Below are 20,237 nucleotides of genomic sequence, written 5' to 3' on the forward strand. Positions count from 1 at the left end.
TGGTAGCGACCAACAACTCTGATAGAGGCAGATGCCAAGTTTTTAAGCTCACCAGTGGGAGATGGTGCTTTAGCACTGCTGGCCCACCACCTCGAGGGAGTCTTGATCATAAGCGGGCTGAAACTCCTGAAGACAGGTGGCAGGTCAACTGATGATCCTACTGGTGATAGCACAGGACAGTTAACATCTTAGTCCACGTGTATTTTCAATTCTGCACCCTGGGTTTCTTTTCTCATATTCTTTTAAGATTGACCTTGTAGTTTGTATTATATTTTTCTTTTCCTTTCAATCGTGTAAATTTTCATTTGCACGTGAGTTACCATTCTACCAGATCCCCAGCTTACCATTTGTATAGTTTTGTGATATCTACGGATTTTGAAATTGTGCCCAAGTCTAGTTCATTAACATGTGGATACAGCAGCACAGAGATTAAGCTATTGATCAAGCAAACAATGTCCTCAAACAATGGTTCAGAAACATAGTTTGGAACTTGCAATGGGATCTGGGAGCCTGACATTCTAGAATATAAATAATATCTGGAACTTAAAATAATGCATCAGTAGCAGTAATTATGAAAGTGGTAGAATGGTACAAAGCCAAATAGGTTTTCTAATATTCTTCACAGAAGGATATATCCAGTTTGGCCTGCACATAATTCCAGAATCAATAATATGATTGATAGTTAACTGCCTCCTCATTTCACAGGCAACTGGGAATAGACAATAAATGATCATTTTGCTAGTAACATTTACTTCCCATGAATGAAATAAAATAAAAATCAAAGCCAGCAGTGGTCATGGAATCAGACCCTGTAACCTACTGACCCTGTCCCAAATATTTGCAATGATCTGACATTAATACCTTTTCATATTCTTCCCACATTCACTTCAACTCATCCCACATTCTACATCCCACATTCAGAGGGGCAATTTACAACAATTAATCTCCCACCTTACACATTTTTATAGTACGGAAGAAAATCTGGGGGGAAACCCACTCCATACAAAGAGTAAAAGGGAATGAAGAGTTGATATTGGACCACTGGAAAATGATGCTGGTGAGGTAGTAATGGGGGACAAGGAAATGACAGATGAACTTAATGGGTACTTTGCATCCATCTTCACTGTGGAAAACACTGGCAGTGTGCCAGAGGTCCATGAGTGTCAAAGAGCAGAAATGAGTGCCATTGCTATTACAAAGGGAAAAAGTGCTAGACAAACTCAGTGGTCCTAAGGTGGATATGCCAGCTGGGCCATATGAGCTACATCCCAGAGACCTGAGGGAGGTTGTTGAAGAGATAATGGATGCATTGGTCATGATCTTTCAAGGATCAAGAGAAATCTTGCCTGACAAATTTGTTAGGGTTCTTCAAGGAAGTAACAAGCAGGGTGGACAAAGGAGAGGCGGTGGATGTCACTTACTTGGATTTTCAGAAGGCATTTGATAAGGTGCCACACATGAGGCTGCTTAACAAGATAAAATCCTCTGGCATTACAGGAAAGATACTGGCATGGATAGAGGAATGACTGACAGGCAGGAGGCAGAGAGTGGGAATAAAGGGGGCCTTTTCTGGTTGGCTGCCAGTGACTAGTGGTGTTCCTCAGGGATCAGTTTTAGGACTGCTACTTTTCACATTGTTTGTCAGTGATGTAGATAATGGAATTGATGGCTTTGTGGGAAAGTTGAGGGATGATATGAAGATAGGTGGAGGGATGGGTAGTTGTGAGGAAGCAATGCGATTGCAGCAGGACTTGGGCAAATTGGAAGAATGGGCAAAAAAAGTGGCAGATGGAATACAGTGTTGGGAAATGTATGATAATGCATGTAGGTAAAAGGAACCAAAGTACGGACTATCATCTACATGGGGAGAAGGTTCAAACATCAGAGGTGCAGAGAGACTTGGGAGTCCTCATGCAAGCCTCCAGAAGGTTAATTTACAGGTTGAGTCTGTGGTAAAGAAGGCAAATGCAATGTTGGCATTTATTTCCAAGGAAATAGAATATAAAAGCAAGGAGATAATGCTAAGCCTTTTTTTTTTAAGACACTGGTCAGGATACATTTGGAGTATTGTCAACTGTTTTGGGCCCCATATCTTTAGAACAGAGATATGGAGGAGTTTTTTTAGCCAGAGATTAGTAAATCTGTGGAATGCTCTGCCACAGACTGTGGTAGAGGACAAGTCTGTGGGTATATTTAAGGTGGAAATTGATCGTTTCCTGGTCGGTCAGGGCATCGAAGGATATGGAGAAAAGGCAGGTGTATGGGGTTGAGTGGGATTCGGGATCAGCCATGATAGAGTGATGGCACAGGCTGAATGGGCTATTCTGTTCTGTCTTATGGTCATCACAGGGAGAACATTCAACTTCCACACAGATGGCACCTAGCTACTAGTATGTGAGACAGTGGCGCTACTAGCTGGGCTAGTATTGTTGTCCTGAACCTTGTAGACCACATTCCAGCTTGCCCGTTAGCCAATTCTGTATTTGTGCTCTTGGTCCCCTTTTTACCCCAAATATCAACTTTGCTATTGCATATATAGAATCCATTGTACAAAATACAAACTGAACTTCTCCATCCTTGCTATTATCCCACAAAATCTCTGTCTCTGTGTCTCTGCCTCTCTCGTTGGTGGGGGAGAGTTTGTTGCTGATTCTCAAGTCTGAGAATGCAGGGGTGGGACACAGTAGACTTTAATGCCATGAATCAGCGAGTTGATTCGTTTATATTTCCCCTCTCATGAGTGACTCCTCTCTGTCCCCTTGAGAGCCTGTGGTATGTTGAATTGTTGTAAAGGCATCCGTTAGTCTTGCGAAGTCTTCACTCTCCAGGGCGCAGGCTTGGGCAAGGTTGTATGAAAGACTAGCAGTTGCCCATGCTGCAAGTCTCCCCTCTCCACGACACCAATGTTGTCCAAGGGAAGCGCATTAGGACCCATACAACTTGGCACCAGTGTCGTCGCAGAGCAGTGTGTGATTAAGTGCCTTGCTCAAGGACACATCCCGTTGCCTCGGCTGGGGCTTGAACTCACGACCTTCAGGCCTTAATGCCTTAACCACTTGGCCACGTGAATTGTTGTACTGCAGATTATATCTTTCATGGAGGCTTTGCTATTGCTTGCTTAGGGGGTGCTGATGCTTTTTTGCTGAAGTAAGTGGGTGTGGATGGGGGAGGCTTGTTGCTTTGCTGCTGCTTGTGTGTGGAAGGGGGAGTAGGGGAGCTTTGGGTTCAAATGTTTTAACTGTCACTCACTCTTCCGCTTTTGTGGATATCTGTGAAGAACAAGAATTTCAGGTTGTATATTGTAAACATTCTCTGATATTAAATGGAACTGTTGAACAAAGAAGCAGGTTCTTGGGATGTTATTTTCCATATTTCTTCTGGCACATAGATGTTAGAAAAATGGAGGGCGATGTAGGAGAGAAGGGTTAGTTTGATTTTGGGGTAGATTAAAATGTCGGCATAACATTGTGGATCAAAGAACCTGTACTGTGCTGTGATGTTCCATGTCCTATCCATTAAAAGCTGCATTGTAATATGGAAGATTCTGTGCTTGGAAGTGGATGGCGGATTGGAATTGGGGAAAAGTGACACGGTTAGAGGGAAACCAGCTCCAGTCATTGATATGCGCTTCCCAAGTTGGCAAATGTCCTGAGAGAGACAAACTTAAATAAATTTACTTTGAACAATATCTCCTCCACAATCTGCTTCAGTACAGGTGCACCATGCACCCTTATCTAATTTAACAGCCTCACATGCAGCACCTTGTCAAAGGCATTCTAAAAGTCCAAGTAAACAAACACCCATTGATTTGCCTTTGTTTATCCTGCTTGTTACTTCCTCAAAGAATTCCAGCAGATCTCCCCTTACAGAAGCCATGCTTATTGGCTTATTTTATGTGCTTCCAAGTACCCTGAAACCTCATCCTTAATAACCGAAAAAACATTACTAAACACTGAAATCAGGCTAGCCAGTGCATAATTTCCTGTTTTTTTTTGCCACCCTCTCTTAAAGTGTGGAGTGACATTTGTGATTTTTCCAGTCCTCTGGAACCATTCCTGACCCTACAAATTTATTCAGCTGCAGTACTGTATTTGTCAGTGTGGAGCAGAGCGCGAGTTTGTGGGAGCAAAGGATGCTGGAATGGCAAGGGTGGTGTGCTGCAGGAGGGACGTGGGACAGGTGGCTGAGAAGCAGTGGCAGGTGTTAACACCAAAGACACGTTTTTCTTTTGTTTAAACAACTTTACCTTCAACAGCTCAGTTCAATCCTGAGGGCTGCTACCCCTTTATCCCACAATTCCCTCCCCCCCCCCCCCAATCTGGCATGCATGCGTATAACGTGGAAGTATGTATGCCCACTAAATCCAAATGAACAGAACTCAACAATCTCCCCCTCCTTTTTTATGTATATAATTTTTTAAAATGTAAAGACAATTCAAATATCCATTAGGACATGAGAATTAGTTCTAACCCCATGAAGAACCAGTTCTTAAGGTACCAAATGCCTTCACTAAGTGCCTTTAACAGCACAAGAGCTGGAGCTCCCTTGTTGTTCTTTGTGGTTGACCGCAGCATATGATGAATTTTCTGTGCTTGGACAAGTTCTTTGGTGCTGCTTATCTCTAGACGAAGCCTATTCCCTGTAACTGACTTGGTGATTTGATGGCATCAACCAAAGAGTAGTTGTCTATGACACAAGTTATTTGTAAAATGCTCTTCTTCGGATCACCATGGAAAAGCGCAGAATAGAGTGTGGCCAGATAAACAGCATTGTCAATACCTTCAGACATTGTAAGGGTTTCTCTTTTCAGCGTACTTTGTACAACTCTTTGGATCCTTTTTGATTGCCAATAGGGAGGTGAAAATCCTCCCTCTTCCACCATCAGTACAATAAAATGTCCCCTTGAGTCCGTCCATCAGGAAGATTTCCAAGTGAGGCCTCACTGAGCTCTTTTCCAAGCTGTTGAAACTTCAACCACTTTTTCAGATTGAATTCTGTGCACTATCTTGTTTGCTTCATGTAAAGTTTGTACTATGGCATTTTTTGTGCTGGATGCCAAGTTGCAGGCATCAAGCATGATGTCATGTCTGCTCTGCGTTGCCACCAATCAAATCTGACCTATCTTTGACCTAAGTTGCTTGGCTTCAGCTTCACTGAGGGGTGCATCCCATTGTGTGGCATGTGAGGGTACCATGTGGATTGTCTGAAGATTCTTGACGTAGCTTTCTTGGTGGAGTTGTACAGTAACGTTAAAAGCAAGGATGTCTATCCCTACATAAGCAGAATCTGTCATGTTTCTTGCGCCCAACCTGAAAGGCTGATTTTAGCTGAGGGATAACTGTTGTGACAAAGTTTTATGAGCCTCCCCATATGAAGTCATCTTTATGACATACAGTACTCCAATCACATCACATTGTGAATCTTGCCAGTAAAAAAAAAGCTGGATCCACTTGTGACCTCTTTTCACCTGTTTTCAACATTTCCTTGACCTTTTTATACCAGTAAAGTGATGCATCTGCTAGACCACACACACTTTTTGAGTTTCCACGGTGTTCCTTCACTTCTGGCTTCAGCTCGGGCGGGTGGGAGTGGGGGGGTTTTAATGTAAGTGTCACGTGATAGCTCCATCCCCTATAAGAATGCGGATTTTATGTCCATGCAATGGGTTTGCCAATGCTTTTGACATATCGCTGAGAGAAGTAGTTGGAGAGACTCTGATGCACATGTTAGTGAGTCTTTTTGGAATTCTTTTATGTTTAGTTTTTCAAAACCTCTAGCTACCAGACATGCTTTTGGTGTAATTTCTGTCTGGGTTTCTTTCAAAGTGCACACCCATCTTCTAGACTCTGTCTTTTGACAATGTCTCTGGCTTTCTCAACACTCCACTATTTCTCCAACTTCTGATTTCATCCTGTTTTGCAGATTCCAACAACACCTCTTTAGTTACTAGGGTATCTTCATCTTGACATTTCTCGGATGATCCAGCCTCATCTATACTTGATTCAGTATGAAGTCTGTCTACACATGACACGTAGACTGACGTGCCAACAACTGTGACTGGTTCTAGGTAATTCAAGTTGTACCAACTTTTGTTTCTCCTAGTGGCTTTGTCTGCTCATCCTAAGACTTCGGCTTTGTATGAGATACCAGTGCTTTGGTCTAAAAATCTCAGTTTGTCCTGTTTTAAGGCTAAAACTTCATGTTGTCTTTGTACTTGATAATTTCTGTACAAGCAAGTCTGAGTTCCCAACTGCACTCTCTTCCACACTGTCTGTGCCACTGTCGAGCAACTCTGTTGGGTCCTTAGCTGCACTCTCCTCATCTCCGTCTGTGCTATGTGACCGTGTGCCAGGTAAGTGCTTTTCATTTTTTGTATCGTTCTCTATGGAGTTCTGATGGTCTTCAGCTTGTGCTTTACGTAGTCTGGAACGATGCACTCTGATGTATGTACCTCCATGTCTCATGAATAACACAACTCCATTCTGACCAAAGACAACTCCAGGACCTTTCTGTTCTGTACAGTCTGCTCTTTTGTAATACACATTGTCCCCTGTATGATATTTGTCATCTATAAGAGGGACCTGTGCCCTCAGTGCTTTTCAAATTCTCTCTGAACACTCTACTTCAGTGAAAGCCTTCCTTGATACATGCAGTGTTGAAATATGTTTCCCAACCCATTCACTCCTTGTAGTGCCCGCTAGAGCAAGTGGTCTGTCAACCAGTACAGAGGGAAGGTTTGGATTCTGGCCAAACACCAGTTGACACAATAAGGGCCCAGTCCAGGGCTATGTTCCAATCACAGCTATTCCTTTTCTTTACCTTCAGCATTATTTCAGTAAGCATTTGTGTCGCTCTAGAAGTCCATTACTCCTAAGACTGTTGTACTTGTTTCAATGTTAAAGTTTTCTGCCATATCTCTGAATTCATCATTATTAAATTCACCACCATTATCATTGAATACTTTCCGAGGTGGGCCAAGCACACTTATCCAGAATGGATGAAGTTTTTTTTACCATCTCGGGTGAGTGTCTCTTTGTATTTACAATGCTACCAGCACTGAAACGTGTGAACTCATCAGTGAGATGGAAGTACTACACTCCTTGCTCTGGTTCATGTAGGTCTATGGCTCCTGTTTCATTGTATTCAGATGCTAGCGGCAGACCAACCGCAGCCTTGGGCTTTCCAAACTTTTGCGTGTCACACAGCTGTCAATTATCTGCTTTAGAATGGAAAAATAATCTGCATCTTTGTTTCCTGAACTCCTGAGCAGTTTCTGAAGTCTATCTGTTGAAGTGTGTCTAAACTGCTTGTGAAGTTTGAGCACCACTTTGCATTTCTCATCTATGGTCATGTTTTGTGTGACAGTTAGTACTTCATTCTCCCACTGGTTCTCAGTAATGTCTTTATCGAGAGTGTTCACATAGTAATGTCCAAGGCTGGTGAGCTCAAGAGACACTGGCTGTTGAAGCATCATTGCTTGGTCATTCTCTATATCTAGTACTGCTCCTTTTTTCTTTAGGGAAGATTTACTCAAGAGTAATGGAATGTTCACTGGTACCACCTCCATTTCAATGTAACATTTTATCTACCCTGTTTTTGCAGGAATTTTACCTCTTTTGGTGGAATGCACAAACTTTCCATCTCCAAATTTGAATGCATTGTTACTAAGTGTATCTGTGTTCACTGGTTTATGCACTTCATTCTGGTTTAGTTCACTTACATAGCTTTCAAGCTGTTTTTCTCCACACACTGTGTGTATGCATTCTGTATCAATAACAGCAGATACTAGAGATCCTACCATCAAAACCTCTGCCTCAGATATCTCTGCATTAGTAAGTGATTCCTTCACAAACAATGTGATATGACACTCTTCTACTTCTTCGGATTTGTTATGTTCTTCAGTTGGCTTAACTTGTTCATTTCTGTGTGGACAGTTTCTTGCCCAGTAGTAAATATTTTGATATGCTGCACATTTCTAATGGTACCATTGTCTGGTCAGTCTGGGAACTACGCTTGCTATACTTCTGTTTCTGCTCAGTGGAATATGCCATTTCCTGAATCAAACTAATTCTGACTGTTGTCTTAGCAGCCTTTTCTCCAAAAATTCTCTTGAGTGCTAATTTCATAGATCGAAAAGTAAGTTTTCTGCATGCAATTAACAGTAGCTGTCTGTCTTTCATGTCTAAACACGCAATATGCAACAATTTAAAAGCCACAGCATCAGGAGGTTCCATTTGTATTTATGCATGCGAGTGTACTTTTGTTCAAAATCAATAAGATAATCAGCCATATTTTTAGAATTGTCTCTGTAAATATTGTCAAAGTCTGAGTATGCTTCATAAATCCAATCCTTTTCTTCCTTCAGAAAACAGTCAATTGTATTTATTAGTGTATTCATTCAATCAACTTTGTTCAGGTCTTCCACTGAAATTCCTATCTGGGTCTCTCCTGCTGTTCCCAAAAAGCAACAGCCAAGGCTTGCTGCTTCTCCAGTTCTGTAACATGAATCCATATTCCAATTTCATTTCTCCAGCTTTCGTAAGGCTTGCTGTCATCAAATGCTGGCAGGATCCTATAATTGGAAATCATCCTCTACTACCACTGTTAACACCCAAACAACAAGGACACGTTTTTCTTTTGTTTAAGCAACTTTCACCAGGTTCAGGAACAGTTATCACCCCTCAGCCATCAGACTCTTAAACCAGAGAGGATAACTTCACTCCGTCATTCATCCCATCATTGAGCTGTTACCACAATCTTTGGACTCTTCATTTCATGTTCTCTATTTATTGTTTATTTATTTATTATTATTATTTCTTTTTGAATTTGCACAATTTGTTGTCTTTTGTACATTAGCTGTTTGTCCTCTTGGGTATGGTCTTTCAATGATTCTATTGTGTTTCTTATACTTGCGGAGTATGCCTGCAAGAAAATGAATCTTAGGGTTTTATATGGTGACATATATTTACTTTGATAATAAGTTGACTTTGAACTTTGAACCTTGAACCTTCTGTGTGGAGAAAAGTTGCTCCTCAAGTTCCCTTCAAATTGTGCCCATCTTACTCTGAACTCGTGCCCTGTAGTTTCAGATTCCCCTTACTCAGGGAAAGTGACCGGCACCTCATCATTCTATAATTTATAAAGCTTGTATAATGTCATCTCCTCAGCCTCCTAAACTCCAGGGGAAACAGTCCATAATACAAAATTATGCCATTTCACCCATCGTTTGCTCCACCATTCAATCATGGCTGATCCTTTTTTCCTCTCCTCAGACCCGCTCCCCAGCCTTCTCCCCGTAACCTTTGATGCCATGTCTAATCAAGAACCTATCAAGCTCTGTCTTAAATACACCCAACAAGTTGGCCTCCACAGCCGTCCGTGGCCACAAATTCACCACGCGCTGGCTAAAGAAATTTCTTCGTATCTCTGTTTTAAATGAATGCCCTTCTATCCTGAAGCTGTGCCCTCTTGTCCTAGACACCCCATGAGGGGAAACATCCTTTCCTCATCTACCTTGTCTAGGCCTTTCAACATTCAAAAGTTTCATTGAGATACCGTCTCATCCTTCTTAATTCCCGTGAGTACAGACCCAGAGCTATCAAATGTTCCTCGTATGATAACCCCTTCATTCCCGGAATCATCCTTGTGAACCTCCTCTGAATCCTCTCCAATATCAGCACATCTTTTCTTAGATGAGCTGAAACTGTTCGCAATACTCAAGGTGAGGCCTCACCAGGACCTTGTAAAACCTCAGCATCAAATGCTTGCTCTTGTATTCTAGACCTCTTGAAATGATTTTATTTTTCTCACCAACTGAATCTACCTGCAAGTTCAGTCCCAACCTATCCACTCCCAGCAACATTTTAACACTCTTTATAGTTTAATCACATCCTGCCTGTAGCTGGAACGCCAGAACTGTACACAGTAATCCAACTGCAGTCTTGCCAGCATCTGAACAGCTGCAGAATTGTATTCCATTCACTGGCTGATGAGGGCAAGTATGGCATGCCTTCTTCACCACCCTGTCTTCCTATACGGTCTCTTTCAAAATTATGTAGTTTCCATGAGATTGAGGAAGTTTTTCATTGAAGAAATGCTTCAACCCTTATGAAATTTCTTCTGGAAAGTTGGGTTTGGGCACATCACTACTGTCAGTTCAGCCCATTTCAGAGCATTGTGAAATAAATTTTCTAAGCCCATTGTATTATACTGGCTGTGCCTCAGAATCAGCTGTTAAACATGTCTGTTGCTTATGGAAAGAGGCAGAATGTTAATATTTAAAGTGGAAGACCCTTCTTAAGTTCTTAAAATAAAACGAGGTGAAATAGCACAATCTCCGAATGTAATTTGCCAATATTATTTGGCGGCAGATGTGATGCTGGAGGACGGGGTAACTCCTCATGTGCAACACACTTTCAGTGTATGCAGTAAATTTCTATGATTCAGTGATTTATTTTCTGTAATTTTTTTCTGTATACTCACTAAAGACTATAACACAGAATCCAGAATTAGTCAGATTAAATGAATAAGACCAAACCTGGATAAGATTAAACAATTTTTATGTCTACTTTTCATTTCAATCCTTCTAGAAATGAGTTATGCAGATTTTTAATTACTTGTGTCTTGTGAATCTCGACTCTTTAATGTTTCAGTTCTTTCATTTAGGCACATTTTATAAGAAGTTTGTGGCCTTTTTATTCCTCCTATCAAAAATGTTGAAAATTATGCACATTCTTTTTGTTTAAAGGAACCTTCCTGTAATTTTTCACAGTCCTTTTCTGAATGAACTAAATCATATTATAAATTTTGAACATTAAAATAAATGGTGGACAACACTAATCCTAGCACTGATCTTTGTGGAACCCCATTTCCACTTTTTTCTGTTTGTGACACCAATTATTTCCCAGTCTGCTCACCACCGTTCACTTATCCCTTGACATTGTAGATCCCTATTATTATTATTATTATTCTGTAGTACTTTGAGTTCTAGAAATATTGTAGATTTTTACCTTTTTGGTATACTTATATCTTCAGTTTGCATATGAAAATCCATTACATTTCCTTTTGCCTTACTGAAATTAATTAGTTATCTGGTCCCTAGCTTGCTTCTCTTTTTCTGTTTGAATGAAGGAACTGTATTGGACCAGTAATGAATGTGTGGGTTGCAGTGTTTCATATAGTTCATGATTACTAACGCATGATTTTGGATAAAGAATTAAAATAAACTCCCCGAGACTGACTTTATAAAAACATAATTGATACATATCATAACTAACAGCTTTATACTGTCCTTTCCACAGGAAGTATTCAGCATTTAAAAGGGAAGGTTCCTTCCATTATGTATACCAGACTCATTTCGGAAATTACTCCTTCATCTGTGTCGATGCCACTCCAAGCCCTGGCCCCAAAAGACCATTCAATTTCTTTGGGTTGTTGAATCAGGTGAGAAACATGTGGATATACAGTATATGGGTGAAATTGGGTCAGGGCAAAGTGGGGAGTTTTATGTTGGAAAGCAAGCACTTCCACTGAAAGATCAGGAGGCAAATTTCCTAAAGAGTGCTCAGACACCCAGAAAAGTGCTCAACTTTGTTCTGCCGAGAGTTGGGTTTGGGTATTTGGGTATTTGATCCTCTACAATATTCCATGTGGGAATTAAAACTGGAGGTGGCAGTTTTTTTTTTTTTTACGAGGTCAAGTTGCGAGCTGGATATCAACCCGGCACAGATGGAGAGTGCGCTCGGGAGCAATCTGTCACTGGATCGAACTCAGGAACCTCCGGTCTTGAGCCTGGTGCTGATCTCACTGCGCCACCAGCTGACCAAAAGTTAAACCAAAATGCAACTGTATAACTCCTGAGTAGGACTGTAGGAACCTCTGATTTTGAAACTTGACTTCAAATTCTCAGACAACTTCACTGGAAGCTGTGTTGTACCTCTCATTCTTTAGAGTATCAGTCGGCGATAACTGACCCAGTGTACCCAAGTAAGATGGTAATGATCCAGGAAGATATATGGAAGTGCATTTGTTCTTTCAGCTGGCCTTCGAAGTTCTTTAAAATATAGTAGCAAAAGCAGGCCATTCGGCCCATCGAGTCAGCTCCGCTGTTCAATCATGGCTGATCCAGTTCTTCCAGTCATCCCAACTCACCTGCCTTCTCCCCATACCCTTTGATATCCTGGCTAATCAAGAACCTATCTATCTCTGCCTTAAATGCACCCAATGACTTTACCTCCACAGCCGCTCGTGGCAACAAATTCCACAGATTTACCACCCTCTCACTAAAGTAATTTCTCTGCATCTTTGTAACTACTTTCATATCCAATGACTACTCTTCATCAATATCTTTAACTCACCACCATTCCTTAATATTTCTGGGTACAAACTGCTGCGTTTCAGCAGTTCAGAGATCCGGAACATATCTGTCATTGTAAACCTTACATTACATCGCAGGCACAGGCACTCCTATTGAGCCTGGCCTGGAGTTTCCCAGTTTGATGTGGTAGGCCTGCTTACCTCACGTGTTGATCCATCCCTTGGTATATTTACAGCAGTTGACAATAATATTCTACTAATGATGAAAATAGCCTGTTTATTATGAGGAAGGAATAAATAGAACAACATGCATTGAATGCAGTAAAAAAAAATTTTAATTTAGTATCGTCCACAGTTTTAAACATCCCAAAGTGCTTCACAGCCAGTGAAGCATTGTGAAGTGTAGTTCCCTGTTGTAACATGGGAAAGTGTGAAATTTGACACAGCAAGCTCTCAAAATCATTAATATTGCAAAGATGAACTTGTCTGTTTAAGTGAGATTGATTAAACTGAAATGTGCTATGTTCAAGTCCCAAATGACTTAAGGATATAATTGAGACTGCCAATTCTTTTGCAGTGTTTTACCATTGAAGGAATTAAGGAAAAAACCCTCATTCCTCCCAGCCAAATGTGCATGCTTGAAGGGTGGGAATCAAACAGAAGCAAAGAGTTTATTTAGTTGGAATCAACATTTATTCTTTGGATACCGGAAACACAATGATCTTATTGTTTTTTCTTGAACTTTGCTGTGCAAGTATTGGCTCATGCATTTCTCGGTATTTTATCAGTGACTGTACAGCTGCAATCATACACCAGATGCAGTCCTTTTGGGCAATTGTCAGCTACAAGTGTATGTTCCTCCTCTTTGCTGTGTGGGCACCAGCTTGCAAGCTGAAGCACATATCACTGCAGTGCAGGGATAAACGAAGCTTCTGAGCTTTACTCAGTCAGCTGTGTCTTGCAAATTCCTGTTTAGGGATATAGTCTGCTCTAAAAGGTTAGGATGAGAAGTCATGTAGCTGGAAAGTGTATCTGATTAGGAGCTTAGCAAATTATAATGTTAGAAGTATATGTTCTTCACAGAACAAGATGGCTGAATTATCAAAGCTAGCTTCTGAAGCAGTCCACAGTAATCAAACCATTTGGTTTAGCCATTATACTACTTCCACAATCATCTCGGCATCTCCTGGAATACGGCGAATCATGAGGTAAGGACTTACTGTTTCTTTTTAAATTTCACTTGATTGGTTTTGGAATACTGAGAAGATTTACTTTTGAATCACTGTCACCATTCAATAGATCATTGTTGATCTGTACCTGTCTGAGTTCCATAATCCTTAATATCAGACCTAATGTAAATCAATCAAACATAATGCTGACATTTTTTACTTTTAACAACAATTGTGTTTTGTTTAAAGGTTTCTCCATGAAGTCACATGCTTTGTTTTAATGTTGGTTTGATGCCCTCCTGTTCTAGATTTACTTCACAGGAGAAATAGTTTCTTATCATCTGCAATGTTAGCTCCTTTGATTATCATCTCAATTACATTATTCCCCAATCTTTTGTACTCCAGGGAATAGAAGCTAGTTCTTACATTTTGTCTTACATTTTAAGTGGAAAGTGTTTTACATTTTAACTGGGAATGTAACAGCTATGTTGGCATTTTCAGAGAGAAAATCTAAATTTGCATTCAATAGGAGGGCAGGATTTCGACAGAGTCATCATTCAAATGGTTTAAAGTGCTATATATCTGGTTTGCTTTGCAGTGATTTCTATTAACTATAATTAAATGCAGGCCACGACACAGGAATACATCCAACAACAGGCTAACAAACACTGAATGGACCCACACAGTGTCACTTTTGTGCAGGAGAAACAGGCATTTCCTACCACACCCCACACCCACCTGAATAAATAGATGTTCTTCATCCTGGTAGTTCTTAGTGTGGATGTGTTTAACTGACATTTTGGCATAATGTAGAGTTGACAGTTTGGGTACTGATAAATATAAATGCTTGTGTAGTACAAGTTCAGAATTAAACATTCTTCTTCTTCCCTCATTCTAATGATTGTTGCAGTAAAGATCAATAACTTCTGAGGCCTAGAGAGTACTGGCAAAAAAAGGAAGAAGCAAAATCATATGGCATTAAGAGACAATTTGGCCCATTGTACCTGTTCAGATCTTTGAAAGAAATGTCCACTTAGTTTCACTTTATTGGTTGTATTGTAGCTCTGTGATAACACCATAAAGAGGAAGAAAGATTTAGGAAGAGGATGATTAAGGTTTAGGAAGCAAGAATCAGACAGAGCTTTAGAAAATTACAAGGTAGCCATGAAGGAGCTGAAGAATGGACTTAGGAGAGCTTGAAGGAGCCATAAGAAGACTTTGGCAAGTAGGATTAAGGAAAATGCCAAAGTGAAGAACAGGAAAATGACTAGAGTGATAGTAGGAATGATCATGGATAGAAGAGGAAATGTTGGCCTGGAGTCGGAGAAGCTAGGAGACATCCTGAATGAAGACTTTGCTTTTGTATTTACCAGTGAGAGGACGTAAACATTTGTAAAGTGGGCTGATGTTGTGGAACATGTCAATGTTAAGAAAGTGGATGTGCTGGAACTTTTGAAAAACACTAGAATAGATAAGTTCCTGTGGCCGGAAGGGATATACCCCAGATTACTGCTTGGAGTGATGGAAGAGATCACTGCACAATTGGTGATGCTCTTTATGTTCTCACTGGCCACAGTAATGGTATCAGATTATTAGGGGAAGGTAAATGTTATTCCTTTGTTCAAAAAAGGGAGTAAGGATAACCCTGGGAATTATAGACCAGTGAGAGGGGAAACTCTGAGAGAATTCTTATAGACAGGATTTATGAGGAGCATGTCTGATTATGAATAGGCTGTGAGGGACAGGTCATGCGTTATGAGCCTGATTGAATTTTTTGAAAATATAACAAAACAGATTGAAGGTAGAGCAGTAAATGTGTGTATGGATTTTAAATGGCATTCAACCAGGTTCCTCATGGTAGGCTCATTCAGAAAGTCAGGAGTCGTTGGGTCCAGGGAAATTTGGCCTTGTGGCAGAGGGTGGTAAAGATGCAGTGTATTCTTCTTGGAAGTCGGTGACCGGTGGGTTTCTACAGGGATCTGTTCTGAGACCACTGACCTTTGTGAATTTTATAAATGACTTGGATGAAGAAGTGGAAGGGTGGGTTAATAAATTTGCAGTTGACACAAAGGTTGGTGGTGTGGGTAGTGTAAAAGGTTGTTGTAGGTTGCAACAGGACATTGACAGGTGCAGAACTGGACTGAGAAGTGGCAGATGAAGTTCAAGCCGAAGAAGTTTGAAGTGATTCACTTTGGAAGGTCAATACTGAAGGCAGAATAAAGGCTTAATTGCATGATTTTAGCAGTGTGGAGGAGCAGAGGAATCTTGGAGTCTACATCCATAGATCTCTCAAAGTTATGGGAAAGTTGATAAGGTGTGTTGGCCTTCATTAGTCAGGGGACTGAGTTCAAGAGCCATGAGATAATGTGGTTCCATAAAGCCCTAGTTAGACCATACTTGGGCTAGTCAGTTCTGGTCAGATTAGGAAGGGTGTAGAAACTTCAGAGAGGGTGTAGAAGAAACCTATCAGGATGCTGCTTGGATTAGAGAGCATGTTTTACGAGGATGGGTTGAGTGAGCTAGGGCTTTTTTCTTTGGAGTGAAGGAGAATGAGAGTTAACTTGACTGGAATGTACAAAATGGTAAGTATAACTGGAGTGGATAGCCAGAGACTTTTTCAAAGAGTGGAAATGGCTAGTACTAGGGGGCACAATTTTGAGGTGGTTGGAGGAAAGTATAGGGGAGATATTAGTTTCTCTTTACACAGAGTGGTGAGTGTTTGGAATGCTCTGCCAGGGATGATGGTAGAGGCCGATACGTTCAGGGCATTTAAGAAACACTTGGAAGAAAGAAAAATGGAGAACTAAGTGGAAAGAAGGAGTTGGATTGATCTTAAAGTAAATTAAAAGATTGGCACATCATGGGCCGAATGGCCTGCACTGTGCTATAGTTTTATAATTGGCAGGAAGTTGTGAATTCAGATATTGCCAGCATTCAAGGCCAATCAAATCAAACATTAGGTCATAGAATTATCCAGCACAGAAACAAACCCTCGTGCCCAACTGGTCAGTTAAACTTTTCCTATTCATATACCAGCCCAAATGTCTTTTTAACTGTCATAATTGTACTCTACCACTTCCTCTGTCAGCTCCTTGCATACATACACCACCTTCTGCGTGAGAAGATTACTCCTCAGTTATCTTGTGCCCTCTAGCTTTGAACTCCCCTGCCTTGAGGAAAGGACTGTGGCTATTCACCTTGTCTATGCCCATCATGATTTTGTAACAACCACTACATGAGGTCATCCTTCAGCATCCTATGCTTCAGGGACACTGGTCCTAGCCTACTCGGTCTCACTTTATAATGTAAACCCTCTTGTCCCAGTAATATCCTCATAAATCAGTTTTGTACCTTTGAAGTTTGATGATATCATTCCTATTACAAGATGACAAGAACTGTACATAGTTCTCCAGATGTGGCTTACCAATACCTTGCATAGCTGTAACATGAAATCCTAACTCCTGTATTCAATAGTCTAACCAACGAAGGAAAGCTGTTAAATGCCTTCACCAACCTGTCCAACTGTGCGGCCACTATCTTCATACCTGCGCACCTCTGCTGCGCAGCACTCTCCAGGGCCCTACCATTTATCTGCTTTGTCATATCACAATGTAATACCTCACATTTATCTGAATCAAGCTTCATCTGCCATTCTTCAGCCAGTTGATCTTGTAAATTAGAAAGTTATTTTAATCTGGTAGAGCTAATGCAGAATGACACATTAAAGTGACCACATGCATTAAGCAATTCCAGAAGGGAGGGACAGCTTCTCAATGTTTCTTTTAGCAAGTCAAACACAGATTAATCCTCCACTTGTGAAAACAATATACAGGTTTCCCCCGCCTTCCGAAGGTAGAGCGTTCCTATGATACGGTTCGTAAGCTGGAATGTCGTAAAGTGAAGAAGCAATTACCATTTATTTATATGGGAAAATTTTGTGAATGTTCGCAGACCCAAAAAAAACCTACCAAATCATGCCAAATAACATATAACACCTAAAATAACAGTAACATATAGTAAAAGCAGGAATGATATGATACATACACAGCCTATATAAAGTAGAAATACTTTTCTACAATCATTGCTGCACTGTCCACCGTAGTGAAAATCTCACGCAGGCGCTCTCAGCAGAAACACGGCGCAAGCGCTCTCCAGTAACCTTTAAGCTATGAAGTTGCCAAATCATACCAAGTAACACATAAAAATACCCAGCCTATATATAGTAGAAATAATGTATGTACAGTATAGTATCACTTACCGGAATTGGGAAGACAGCGCCGAGCACACTGATGATGGTGTGTTAGGCTGAGTCGTCGGAGGTTGGGGTGGTGCAGTGGTCCCCAACCTCCAGGCCACCAACCGATACCGATCCACGAAGAATGCAGTAGTGCAGCGGAAGCCGGGATGCACCCAGCGCATCTTTAAGGAAAAAAGCCGAAATAAACAAGCTAATTAATTACGTGCCACCCAGCACATAAATGTCGGGCCAGATCAGAACCAACGCAATCGGCAATCGCCTCTGATCTGGGCCGACATTTACGTGCCAGGCAGCATGTAATTAATTAGCTTGTTTATTTTGGCTTTTTTCCTTAAAGATGTGCTAGGTGCGTCCCGGCTACCGCTGCATTCTCCGCGGCCTGGGGGTTGGGGTGGTGGGACACTGGGGTGTCATCTCATCGTCGTCTGTTTCCATCAGGGCAGGTAGGTCATTGTCTTCTATGTCTGCCTGCTTTGATGTCGATGGTGGAGGTTCGTCGTCTGCTGTGGCTGATGAGGAAGGCTTGAAAAACGACAGTATGCTTGACTGCTTAGCCTTGTGCATTTTTCTGTCATACAGTTCTTTGTAAGCACTCAAACCATCCTGCAAATATCCCCTAAACCTATGTACCCTTTCAAAATTAAAGTCGTACTTTTCTGCAATCATTGCAGCGAAAATCTCACGCAGTTGCTTCACGTTCAGTTCCTGGACGACTTCACTTTCGGTCCGTTTGCTACTGCATTCGGTTTCGATTGTTATCCTTTCCCCTTCCAATTGCATCGGCTCTTCATCTATCAGTTCTTGGTCATGGGATGCTAGAACCTCTTCAACATAATCTTCATCAACTTCCACAAGTCAAACTCACTTTGTCCTTACTTCGTTCACCACAATCAAAATGCTTAATTATGTCTAGTTTTATGCTAAGTGTAACACCCTTACGAGCTCTTTCAGGCTTTTCCGATACCTTAGAACTCACCTTGCAAACGGATGCTCAAGGTAAATCGACTTAAAGCACAGATGCTCAGAGGCACGTGTTTAAGCAATGCTGGCTAGAATGCAGTTCCGTGGGAGGAGCTTGGCTACTTAGGGCATGCGTTGCCTTTTTTCGTAACAGTGAAAACATCTTCTGTTAGTGAAAACTGGTAGCTAATGTAGGTCTTTCGTAACAGCGAGGTGTCGTAAAGTGAACGCTCGAAAAGCGGGGGACACCTGTACTGTAAATACAGTGGGCTAATATCCTAGTGGAACACACCAGTGGAACAAATTTGATGCCGTTGGTGTTTCTTTAAATATTTCTCATTCCCACTACTTTGGACATGTGAAAGTATTTGTGAAATGTGGCTGGTTAGGGTTGAACAGAGAAGGCTGCCACTTTCAATTGTCAGTGCAGTATTTGAATGCCCGAGGGGAGAATGGAAGGAGTGCTAATGAAATTATTTGGCTGACTAAATGCCATTTTTTACATACTTCATGTAAGGAGAGTGAATACAACATTTACACCTGTTTCTCTGTAGGTGTGAACAATATATTGACATTGATGGCTGCCTCACTGGGGTAGATATTAACAAGTATTTAACTAGCAGGTTTGATAGAAGGAAAGTATTACTTTTGGTGGCTGATTTTTGTGTGTTGTATCGGACTTGATGTGGAACATCACTTTGGCCTAACTGTGAACTAGACTTGAAAAGATGCTGAAAGCCATGTCATTTGCCAGAATCAAGTTAATACTCAAGTATCCTCCTGGTCGCATAGGAATGCACCTGATTTAAAACGGGCATCAATCACCAGAGACATATATGAGTTATCATTGTTCAGGCTACAGATTTAAAGTGCTGTGGTTCCAATTGCATGTCTGGGTCACCGACACTTTGCAGGAAGGGCAGGTTTAGTGGGAGGTAGGATCTGGTGGACTCAGGAGTTGTACTGTTCAGCATAATCTGTAAAGCTGAGTTGTTCGTCTTCCTCAGATAGGGCTGATTCTGACCATCTTTCCAAATGGATAAAATAGAGCACAAGACAGTAATGAAACCAGCATGTACTTTGGCCACTTTAATGATTACAATAGCCCCTGGACGTTGTCAATTCTGAAGGGTTATTCTGACACTAGACTGATGTTTAGCAACTGCTTATTTATTTTTGCAAGTAGAAATTCCTGCTGCATTTGACCCTTCCTCACTCCAGCCCCTGGATATCTCTGATAACACCTCTTCGATCTGGGCATCATTTCTTTAACTCCACCTCACTGCAACCTTTGTAATCTCTGACTTGCCACTCCAGTTTCCCCTACCTCCACACTCCCTTCCAAATCGGCTCCATTTGCCTTTGGTGCCCAACCACTGAAACCCCCAGTTTTACTGGTTCCCACTCCTTCTCTCTCCCCCCCCCCAAAAAAAACTGGATGACCCCAGAGCAGTGTGGGCAAAATATTCTATGTACTGAGGCAATTCTGCCTGCATACAACCCAAGGAGTAGGGGTTGTTGGTAGAAGTAGAAGG

At 41.3% G+C, this 20,237-nt stretch overlaps 1 protein-coding gene across 3 annotated transcripts in view; it reads left to right on the forward strand.

Moving 5' to 3' along the window:
• Positions 1 to 20,237, forward strand: part of tmem62 (transmembrane protein 62) — a 103,109-nt gene that overhangs the window by 18,566 nt on the left and 64,306 nt on the right. For 2 of the 3 annotated variants that reach the window (XM_072264073.1, XM_072264082.1), the window contains exons 5-6: positions 11,301 to 11,442; positions 13,399 to 13,523. In XM_072264073.1, coding sequence (XP_072120174.1) covers positions 11,301 to 11,442; positions 13,399 to 13,523 — 267 coding nt within the window. The remainder of the gene's footprint in view (positions 1 to 11,300; positions 11,443 to 13,398; positions 13,524 to 20,237) is intronic. The other variant, XM_072264090.1, reaches the window with a different exon arrangement.

The sequence above is a fragment of the Mobula birostris genome, chromosome 1 (genome assembly GCF_030028105.1).
Source record: "Mobula birostris isolate sMobBir1 chromosome 1, sMobBir1.hap1, whole genome shotgun sequence".
NCBI classification, from domain to species: Eukaryota; Metazoa; Chordata; class Chondrichthyes; order Myliobatiformes; family Myliobatidae; genus Mobula; species Mobula birostris.